The sequence below is a fragment of the Molossus molossus genome, unplaced genomic scaffold (assembly GCF_014108415.1).
Source record: "Molossus molossus isolate mMolMol1 unplaced genomic scaffold, mMolMol1.p scaffold_m16_p_4, whole genome shotgun sequence".
NCBI classification, from domain to species: domain Eukaryota; kingdom Metazoa; phylum Chordata; class Mammalia; order Chiroptera; family Molossidae; genus Molossus; species Molossus molossus.
This window is the reverse complement of record NW_023425377.1, coordinates 23,402,946-23,414,767: the sequence shown is the minus strand read 5'-3', so window position 1 is coordinate 23,414,767 and position 11,822 is coordinate 23,402,946. Positions and strand designations below refer to the sequence as shown.

The window sequence follows — 11,822 nt, the reverse complement described above, 5'->3', positions numbered from 1 at the left end:
CCTAACAACTGAGCACAATACATGATCCTTGCTTTGGATCCTGGACAGTGAGGGGAAAAAAAATTATGGGATTACTGATGAAAGTCTGGACAAGTTTGTGTCAATATTAAAATGTTCTGATTTTAGTAATTTTACTATTCTGCACTAAAAATATGAGTTAGAAAGGGGCAGGTACTGTAATCTATTCTCAAATGGTTAAAAAGTATGTTTATGAAGCAAATGGAGCAAAATGTTAAACAACATAAGGGGAACCACTGTACTATCTTGCAATTTTTGTTTTTAATATCAAAAGTAAGTTACAAAAAGCTTAAAAGCAACTTGTAAACCAAAGGACTATAAGCCACAAGTTATTTCTGAGGGTAATGACTCAGGTCAGAGATGACCTAGTATGAAGCTCTTGGTTGTCTTGTTAAAGTTTGATCCATAATCATATTAATTATTTAGTAGATAAACCGGCAATCTATTGTTTCTTCAAAGAGAGAAAAGCTTTGATCTTAACTGAGAATAAAGTTAAAACCATCTATATTAACATTTAAAATGACACCAAAAGAAATGTAGAAATAACTAAATTTTGCTGTTGGCAGAGTTTTTGAGGGTAACAGATAGTTCCATACAGCTGCTCAGTTTCATCCTAACAGGGAACCATCTCTTCTCCTAGATGAGTTACATGGAGAACTAAGAATTGGAACTGAAACAGACACAAATCCCATTAAAATCCAACCACAAGTCCTGGCAGGTTTGGCTCAGCAGTTAGAACGTCGACCCACAGACCAGTCATGGATTCGCTTCTGGTCAAGGGCTTGTGCCTTGATTGTGGTTTGGTCCCAGTCCTGGTTGGGGTTGTGAGGGAGGCAATCAGTCGATGTTTCTCTCTCTTCCCTCCTCCCACTCTGTCTGAAGATAAACGGGAAAATATCCCTGGGTAAAGACTTAAAAAAATAAAATAAAAAATACCAACCACAATTCTTGTCACCTTTGGCAAGTAAGATTTGGCTTCAGTATTTTTCATGATTTTGACAGAATGAGGCATAATCTGCAGATTCCACTTAGTCCTTTTTTGCCTACCAATGGATGAGTTAATCCTCTCCCACTTTTGTCTACATCCAAATGTACTCTAAATCTCTCCTACAATAGCTTAAATGGGTTCCCTAATACTTGTGATCCTTGCAAAGGGCACTTCCAATTTCGTCCATCCCTGCCATTCTCAGTCCTATCCTTAGTTGATTGTTAATCTACTCCCACATCTGTCTAGATTTCTAACCCAGTCTTCCCAAAGGCCTTAAACGACTTCGAGACTGGGCTGGTTGTCCCTACTAGGCACTCCCATGGAACCCCAACACTTCCTCTTTCACAGTGGTTACACTGTGGCACAAAACTGTTCTCTTCTATAGTGTAAACTCTTAACATGTGATTGTGTTGGTCCCTTAGGAACTTTCTGTAGTTGACACAGCTCCTGACAGTCTAAAGGTACACTGTAATTGATGCCAAAGCAGCTCGTTCCTTCAAACTCTTTTGCATATATTTGCCAATGAAAAACGTACATGCTTGGAGTGATAAATGACTCAGTAAAATAGAAAACCCTGAATTTAAATAACATTTATGCATTTTGGTTATTCCCCTCACTATGAAGAATGTAGACCTACTGGTCTCTTAAAGACTTTCTCCACTTCCATTTTATTCTTCATTCATTCAGAAATCACCCAATGCGCCAGGTGCTCTGCCTCAGGTCTTGGGTAGTACTGACAAAAACGAACTCATCACAGCTCGCAATACATAAAACAATTATTAGTATTACAAACATTTCTTCATAATTTTGATTGTACATGGTAGACAACTGCAGGAGTGCCTCAAAAAACCTCTTCAAGGGATCTGGTTAGACAAAGGTAAAAGGCAAAATAAACCAATTCACCCTACCAGACTGAAAAGGAGCAGAGACCAAGAACAATTAAGTGCGAATCCTTAGGTCTTTCATACTTGCTCAATCTGCAGTATCACAGAATTCTAGCCACTGTGGGTCCACAGCCTCAATCCAAACACAATGCATTTTATCAACTTGAAATTGTTTTAAAGTTACTCTAATAGTTCTGATGGTGTTCAACATTTTCATTACACTTTCACATATATAGTATCCTCAAAACTGTTCTAATAAGTCGGTTCGGAAAACAGCTTACTTCAATTATATGCTGGTTGATGACTAAATACAGAATGCATAGCCTGATCAGATAAACTTATACTTGATCCACCATCTCTGGCCTTCTCAGAAGATAAAAAGTATAGACTAAAAAGTTGTCATTATTAGATATATTGTAAGGAGAAGTGGGGGGAAAATTGGGGGGGGGTAGAAATCCCCAAAATGTTGTGAGCAAATAGTAACGTAATTAAAGGATAGTCCCACAAAGTCTACTTTAAAGGAGAGAGCACACCGAAGACATGTAACATTTTTATGTTAACAATTCACCTCACATAAACCTATTAACATCTTTGTCACATGGTAATCACTATTTAAAAACTAACAGAGGAAATCTCAAATATTGCTACACATCATCTCAGAATCAACTACCTCAGACTGCTGCTGAAGTTGCAGGAGCTGTGCTGAAAATGTCTAGGGCACCCCTTCTTAGAATCCCCATGGTTCACTCTAATCTATTTGTAAGAACCTATTCTTGATAGTTGGTTCAGCAAATAGCAGGGAAGACTAGCTCACTGGCTTGGTTTCTAAAATCCTTGTTTGTTTTCTTTTATTATAATGAATTTGAGTTTATAATTATGACAGTATACTCTGCTTAAAACATTGAGTAATAGGACTGGTAGAAATAAAAAAAATCTCAATACTGGTCGATAAAACATAAAAGCAAACACCCAATTTCCATTTGTAGGCCTTAGGAGCATGAGCACAACCATATGGGAGGAGATAACCAGTCTCTCCCTTCATATATATTTTTTTTATTTTCTTGTTATACCTTCCCAAAACAGAGACATTCAACAGTAGTTAGAATGGCCATCTCCCAACATTTAAAAAAACTGTGCCCCCCCAATGGGCGAACAAAGTAAATAGTAGTAACCTAGAGTTCAGCTGAGTGAGCCACTGTGGAGCCTTAAGTGGTGAGGTCTTCCAATTTCAGAGTGATGTGTCTTCAACTTGTATCATCATTTTAGTGGAAAAACATAATTTAATTTTGGTGAAATGAGATTCATCTCCCGACAGGATTAGTAAACAGCATTCACTGAATTCACATTCTTCTGTTGTGAACTGTGAAGAAAACGAATGGTAGCTAGAAGATCAATGGGATTCCAGCTCCAGCTGCAGGTGGAATGACGATATACCAGGACAAAAACACCTATATTTGGATTTACAAAGCTAACAGCAGTTATAAATCTGCAACTTAATTACAGACCCACTACACCACAACCTTTTCAAATGGCAAAAATACAAAAAAGTTAAGTGTTACAAAAATATTTCAGAAAAAGTGCATAGTCTAAGTGCATAGTAAATAAAAGCACTGAAAAATATCTTGCTAGAGGGAGTTCAGCTTGGAAAAGTTATTACCAAAGCTAAACATTTTTATTTTACACAAACTATACTCAAAAATAGCTTTATGAGACTGATTTCTGGCTAAAAGTATCAAAGGGTTTATTTAGTCAGGAAACAATACCTTAACTGACATGGGTGGATAGAAAAGAAATGAAGCTGCCTAGCTACCCCCAAAGTTCATACTCATGATTCTGCAGTATGATGGCGCTAATATATCCTTTAATGGCAGAATGCAGTAATTACTGAATTAATTATTGCTAAAGTAGTTTTCAAACGGAAAAAAAAAATTAAGCTTGACGCATCTGACCAAACTAGTGTCAATTTACAATTTCAAGATTATTTTACAAAATACCTACATTTTTTACACAATAGGCTCCTGGCAGCATTTTCAGACAAAAGTTCTTTTAAATTTATCCTGATAAGCTATAAATGAATAAATTACAGTTTTTAAAAAATAACTGTCAATAAGTCTTTCTCTTGGGTCAGAAAAAGGAAAGTGGCATATAAGGTTGAGAGGAAGCACAGAGAACTTAATGGGTGGGCTAAGGAGGGTCAGCAATCACAGGACCCTCAGTGGTGTGATGTTCCCCAAGGTTAAGAGTCAATGTGCTCAGAACCAATTAACAAAAAATTTAAAGGAAAACTTCATTCTGCAGTTAAACCCTTTAACGCTTTCTTATTCAAAATCAGTCCAGCTGTTAGTCTGAGGCAGGAGTTACAATATCAAGTCCTAGCAGTTGCAGTACTAGGTACTTGTGCCTGCAAGTCATTAAAAAAAGAAAAATCAAATATGCCTTTCTTCTCAAGACCAAAAAAAAAATTATTTTTCAATAGGAACAGTTATAACACTAACCCTAAAATGATTTGCAAAGGAGTATTATGTAACAAATGGCTTGAAGTAGTCTATTAAAAAATTGGGGAGATTTTGATTTCATAGTGAGTCAGCAAGGCATTTTTTGTTGTTTTAAAAAAAAATCTCATTTCCTTAGAGAAACAGGTTTTAGTTTTTAATGAACTTGTAAACAAAAAGCTTTCATTTCAAAATAAAAATAAAATCCCACATCATATAGATTTTTACAGTGATTACATTTATCTAAGCAACATACATACATGTTCAGTTTTAGGATGTTAACTAAATTTCTGTGACAAATATGCTTTTTCTTCTTAATACTAAGAACATTATAAAGTTAATGCAGAGTCCTAAGGATAATCTAGTAGTCACTAAGTTTTTCTTAAGTCTTCACTTTAGATGCTGTTTTTTCTAGCACAGGTAAGCAGACAGTCTTTCATGTGCTCAAACACTGGAATCTTTGGTTGCTACCATATCAGCTGGCTTGCAAACAAGTAGCCAACCATTTTAAGAATGGTTTAAGTGAACGACTTGCAAACCCCAGGGATGGATAAACCCCAAGAATGTACAATTGTGAGCATTTACAACCATCACAACTGTGGCTGAAGACTGTTCATGCCATTCTTCTGAAATGAGATCTCAAAGCAGTATAGTTCAATGAAAGATTTTAACAAAAAATTGGCATATGCACAATTTCTCCACCAATTGTGTGTCAACCATTTAGTTAACGTTTTCACTTGAAAAAATGCAATAGAAAACTGGACACCATGTTGCACTGCCTCAGTTAATATTCATAATTACAGTGGCTACAACCGGAGAGGCAGCATCACCAATGCTGCCCAGAGCCAGTTTATACTGAATTTAACTTCTTTACACCAAGTAAATGGTTATTCACAACCACTGGCCAGAGTGCATATGAACTAAAATTTCTAGATTTGGGGAGAAACAAATGCTGCTCCGATCATCTGCACTGCTTCTTCTGCTCCTTGATTCATGCTTAGAAACCTGTTTAAAAAAACAAAAACAAAAAACAGAAAAAAAAAGGTTAAAATCCCAAGCTAGAAAAATTATAAACTACACACAAAATAAGGAAATTGGACAGAATTGGGCCAATAATTACTTTAGTATTGTGACGCATGATTTTATCTATTTGAAAATCACTAGCTCATTTTTTGTTTTTTAAACAGAAAAGCAAGAAACTTCTCTGTTCTGGATAGTTCTAGGTAGGAGCAGTGTACAAAAGTCTCCCAGTCAGCACACAATTCTCAAGCCAGAGGAATAATGGTCATTTCAATAAGTCTGTTTTGTTTACTTCTGTATTTCTACTACCTAGAACATGTGTTTTCAACTAATTGTAAAATGTATGAAAAATAGATTGCTCTAAGAAATGGAAGTATAATTTTAATCATACCATTAGCAGGAACTTTTCTGAACATTTCTGATACAAAAAGGAATAGTAAGTTTTAATAAATGTATTCAAGGCATTATTATCGGAGTTATTCCACTGAACACAAAACTGATGATTTTTCTACAGAAACCTTACACTTTTAAAAATCCTTTACCTCCATCAGTTCCATTAAAAAGGTTAGGTTTTGTCACTGATTTGAAAATGTAAGCAAGTGGCTGTTTTTGGCTTTATTTACTTCTCATGCCTTTCCACCCTGCAAACACTCCCCCTCCCTCAGCCACAATTAGACTCTAGGGTTTCACGTTTGAATAGAAGAATTCAGGTAAATTTACCTATTGCTAACGGTAGACATGAAACATGCCTCTCTCAGGAGTAACATGAAAACCCTATCATTGCCTCTTCCCCTCCTTTAAGGAATCAATGCCCCTTGGCACACCCCCTTCAAACCCGTACAGCTGCTCTATTTATTAATAACTTACTCTAGCCCACTCCGATCTCTTCACTTCCTTAGCACAAACCATGCTGTCAATAACAAACTGCTTTTTTGGTACTTTGCAAATAGTGGCTGGACAATTTCCAATGATTTTTATGGGATAAATAAAATATTTCTATAATTTATGTTCATGCACAAATGCTTTTTCCAAATACCAAACATTTACATCACATTTCTTGGTAAATATTCTCTCACTTGTTACCTAGAAGGTTTTTTTTTTTTAATCTGAGGGCAGAAAGTCATCTTCATTCATTTAATAAATATATTTGTGCTAAGTCCTAAGGATGTCAGTGCTATATCCACTGTCTCTCCATAGTGCCTAACAAGACTAGGTACAGAATAGACCATTGCTCTCTGTTCCAAGTACTATGTTCATAAAACAAATGCCAAAGTTAACAAAACTTTCTGAAAATGTACTTCACCACAAGAATACCATCTATTTGGCAGAGATTATTAGGTAGGATTAGCAAGGTAAGCCATGTAAAGAAAATGGCTGTCAAATCAAACCTAAATTTAAAAAATCTGACCATATTCTGCATTCAAATCCCAATTTTGAAAATAGAGTATTTTAAAGCAAATTAAAACTATGGACTAGCTCAACAGAAATGACCTTTTCCTTGATGAGCATTTGGCTTCAAGTACAGCAGTTAAATACCATAAAAAAAGTTTTCACAACTACTAAAATTGTTAGGTTTTCTTTTATCATAGCTTGCTTACACAATTATATTGAATAATTACTATGTTGACTATCCAAACAGCTTTAAATGGAAACCATCGTCACTAACTAAAAAGCAAATATAAGTTACATTGGAGTCAAAATATAAAAAAACTCGTGTGTTTTTAACAGGGATAAAAATTGTATCTACGTAAGAATTTTATGTTATCTTTTAATCTGATTTGAAGAATTGCTGGGTCAATTAATAATTACAATTGTTTATGGATTGCTTAAAAGTTAGCCTAACAATATTCCTGGTATAATACAGCAGTCAAATCCAGATTTAATGCTTCAGATTAGCCAGTTGTAGGTAGGACACTCAGCCCAGGGATCAATGTTTCTCCAGCAAATTGTCCTAAGATGTACTGAAGTTTGCTTAGAAAAAAATCTCAACAGGAGCATCCAACATTCAATCTTCAAGTACGAAGCATTCTTTTCTCCAGAGTGCATTAGTGGTTGGTTTTTATCTTGTAGTTCAGGTGTCATCTCCTGGCTTCTAAAAGTCCAAAGACCCATCTTCATTGCAACAGCTAAAATAAGAACTGGATCCCTTTGTTCCTAAAAGAAGATGGGGGGGAAAGTTGAAACAGGATTGGAGGATTAATATGACAGATTCAAGAGTTAATAGCTACATTTAAGTTTCTTTTCAAATCTGCAAAAAAAAATTATTTTTAACTAATCAGGAGATCTACCCCCTCAATCTGAAAAGTATGTATCGGCTCCTATCTGTGAATTAAATTCAGATGTTCCTGAATTTTTTTTGATGGAACCACAAACTATTTCAAAGAGATATTTATGTAATTACTGTAAGGCTTGAAAGTTTATGATGGGCTTTTGAATAAAATGTAAAATTCTTTCACAGAATAAGACATTAACTTTTAAAAAGTAACTTTAAACATAATCGTCATATTCATCTCTATGCAGTGCCATTTATATTAACTTTTCCTGTAACGTGTGCTTGTGCAATTTTTTTGGTCACACAGAATCAGAATCAAGCTGACAGAATTTTGAAGCAGATTGGCAGAAAAACAAAGAGCCTATAATAACTCTTCCTTCTCCATAGAAAAGTATTAAATTAGGAAAGATAAAGAAAATAAGATTTTATTTTTATCACTGCAAATAAGATAAATGACAACTCAAGTATAGCAGGTACACAGCATCCTTAAACTGCAGTAGAAAACAGACTGATGATCTGATTTCTTCTCTTCCCTGTCACAGAATTAATTCTGCTACAGATTTCTGAGGTTGCTAAATTTTAAAATACCTGTTACAACTGACTTCCTTCCCCAACTGGTAGATGGTCTGCATTATACACTGAGTCACAGCAACACCGTACTCCTTCTGGGTCTTCTGTATCATCCAGACAATCTGACAAGTTGCAAAGTTTGATAGGTCCAGAGCAAGCCTTGACGATGTGGGCTTCAGATAATCACGTATCAACTCTTGCACACTCATCTTCGTTTTCTGTTGGGTAATTTAGTTCTTTTCTCTCCAGCTTTATTGTCCACAGTGAAAAAAGCTGACAAAAATTTCAGCAAGCAGATGCAGCTCCCTGGGACTTCTCTGAACTGATATTCAGAGCAGATCAGTCGGTCCAGATATTTCAAGGTCTTCCCTGTGATTTGGGTTACGTTGCTAAGTGACCAGCCATGTTCCTAGCAGCAATTGGTGAAGTCAGAAAAAGTTAAGCTAGACATAAATGATAAGTGAAGCCCAGTAAATACTGGAAGGTAATTCAAGGAAGATCATGTACATGGTAGAATAATGTGATAGAAAACTATTTCTAATCTCTTGAATGCCAACAATTTGACATCCAGATACTTAGGACCAAACTATGCTAGTACTGATGGCTGGAGTAGTGGACTGATAGATGGGTTAAGGTGATGAGAACAGTAGACTTATGTGAGGATCCACCTTTGGTTTTATTACCTTCTGAAACTCTCCTATCTCTGCCCCTAACTAAAGAAACCACAAACTTAATCGGATTATAAATGTCCTGAAAATGTTTTCCTTTCCTTTACTTTTTAAATGTGTTGAAAAGTACTTTTCTGATAATCACTTCCTTTCTTTTGCTAGTTGAAAGAAAGTGAAATGGATTTGAAAGTGTATCATAAATGAATCTTTTATTTTTCTCCTAATTATAATCCATTAAGTCAGACTTTAAAAAGTCTTTGGACATTTTTTAGTGAATTGCTAAAACAACATATTATAGTTTTGCACGAATAAACATTATATATAGATTTTTGAAAACTAAAACAACAACATAAAATATACTAGTGAAGCCATCATGTGGAGGATTTTTCCAGGAATGGACATTCCTGTGATATAGAGCTCTACTGGCTGAAAATTCATTTAAGAAACTGAATTCTCTGACGTGAAAAACTCTGAAAACATAACTCCAAGCATAACAAAAGGCATTTAAAAAGCACCTGCTAGCCCTGTCCAGCGTGGCTCAGTTGATTAATAAGAGTGTCATCCCATGTAACCGAAGGGTCACTAGTTTGATTCCCAGTCGGCACATGTGGAGGCAGCCAACTGATGTTTTTCTCCCTTTTCCTTCCTCTCTCGCTAAAATCAATTTAAAATAATAAAAAATAAAAAGCACCTTCTAAAATTTTAACTAGAAAAATGTAATATGGTGTTTTCAGCATCACTGAAAGGATTTCGGGTAGTCAATAAATCACTGAGCTGCACAAGCTATTCCCTGAATACAAACTGTAGCTTTTAAACACCCTTACTACTGAGAGATTGAAATCAGCAGTAAGTATTCCAAACTGGCTTTCCAAATACAGACTTCAAAGGTTTCTGGAAGAAGACCCAGAAAATGGGGTTGGGGTAAAGGTTAGGGGAACTGGCTTTCCATACTCATTTCATGCCACCCTCAAATCCAACAAAATCTTCATGGCTTTATATATAGGGGGGGTGGTTTCATATAAAATTTGCTTGGGGCACTAAACTCCATATCTAAAATAAATGTTTCAAGAAGTCAAAGATCAAAAAGAATTTTGTTGTTTGTATTCTGTGGAGTGGCACATTTTAGTCGCAAGTATTATTTTGCCAGAAGTTAAATTACATAGTTTGGATATTCATCATCTCTGAAAGTAGTCAATGATATGTGATGTGTTTTAAGAAAAGTCCACTTTTTCAAAAATTACAAGCCCATTTTAACGTAATAATTAGTATAACCTCTGTGTCTAACAACACTGCGAGATTTTCATAAGATTTTAAGTTTCTGTTATGAAAAATAGCTACGTACAAAGTAAGGATTAAACTTAAGTTTAATGTTTTTCCCAAGGAAACATACTAACTCAGTGGATCCAACTGCTCATCTTTAGGACCTGGATAGGGCAAGGCAGGACAAAAATTTTACTTGTTTATTGAGTAAAAAACACACAGTAAACTAACAAACTAGCTCACAATAAGGTTATCGTTCTTTCTGAAGGCTGCTGAATGCCTGAAGTGAAATGTTCCAGGTCAGCTGAGATTTCAATCTAATTTTAGTTCTAAAAACAGCAATTTGTGATGATCCTATTATCCCAGCTAGCTTTACCAAACATTGGTTTCATTCTGTGAGAAAAAGCAAACATACTACAGGTGTCAGGTATAACAAGTCCTCAGTTTAGAAACTCTATGTTGTCTTACCTAAATAGTAAGGCCATTTCTTCTACCCTGTTGGCACTGTGATTAGTTATACAATGATTAAAACACTCAAAAGGAGCAATTAAGTCCCAACTGAGACACACAGGCAGAGCACTGGGCAAGTATTAGTGTTTGTTATCCTGAGCTGAAATTTCATCATTTGAGAGCCCTCACTACATTAAATCTTCAACTGTGAATCCTTCCCAGTAGAGAAAAGCATGGAAGCATCTCAACTTCATTCCTAATAGATGAGCTGCTGGGATGAGGATGACATCAGTTAATTACACTTCTTGTAGAATATCCTTAGTTAAGAGCCTATTTTTATATTACAAAACAGCTTAAACGAAACACTAAAAACATGGATCAAAGACCAAGTTCAGACTAGAGCAGTCATTCAGAAATTGAATAATTAGAAACCAAAAACCAAACCTTACCTGCCCACTACTTCTAGAAAGTAGGCAGGTATTAGGAGATAAGCCCCAGAAAGGGGACAAGAAAATAAACAAAAAAACACGAAACACAGGAGTCGAACTGTATGGCAACAGCAATAAGAAATGGAGCTGTGCCCTAACAATTCTACTCCTACAGCAGCAAAAGTGCCAGAGAAAGAAAGGAAACAGACTAGCAGTTCGATGGCATTTGCCCCACTTTTTTTCAATGTACAAGGCCTAACTGCAGAATTCAATGCCACACGGACTCCTAGATGCTGAATATTAGCAAGATTTTAAAAGATAAAGCCGAAAACAAAAAATTATCTTGAAATTAAGAACATATGTAGTTCAATATCAACTAGGAGATTTATGTTTTACTAGGAAAGCTGTGTCGAGCTTTTCAGTTATTGGAGCATTTAAGAGCTTAAACTAGAAATGCTCTACAACTGAGAAGATAGACACTTTGAGGGCAATGCCAGACTCACCTCTTAGATCATGTTCACAATATTTCATTTTAAATGCTAAAGCATTAACATGCAAAAAAACTTCTTAACACTGTTAGTCTGAAAGAAAGTCAAGACATCATAGCTAAGTCAGATACATTATTAAAAAAATCAACAAGTGTTAGGTCTAGGATTTTGGATTGATTGGCTATACCATACTCCCAACACCAAATATTTATTTTGGAAAGAGTTAATGAATGAGTAAAAAAGATGCAGTTGTTAAAAAATGACCCAAAATCCCAAGAGAAATG

The 11,822-nt window shown here is 35.4% G+C and overlaps 1 protein-coding gene across 12 annotated transcripts in view; it reads right to left on the bottom strand.

Annotated features, from left to right (window-relative positions):
• Positions 1 to 2,427: 2,427 nt before the first annotated feature.
• The window catches only part of CSNK1A1 (casein kinase 1 alpha 1), a 47,399-nt gene continuing 38,004 nt past the window's right edge, over positions 2,428 to 11,822 (bottom strand). For 4 of the 12 annotated variants that reach the window (XM_036241893.1, XM_036241895.1, XM_036241886.1 and 1 more), the window contains one exon: positions 2,428 to 5,387. In XM_036241893.1, coding sequence (XP_036097786.1) covers positions 5,380 to 5,387 — 8 coding nt within the window. In that variant the 3' untranslated portion in view covers positions 2,428 to 5,379. Of the gene's footprint in view, positions 5,388 to 5,427; positions 7,557 to 8,261; positions 8,654 to 10,286; positions 10,337 to 10,356; positions 11,632 to 11,822 lie in introns of those variants that run through there. The other 8 variants (XM_036241884.1, XM_036241890.1, XM_036241892.1 and 5 more) reach the window with 6 other exon arrangements.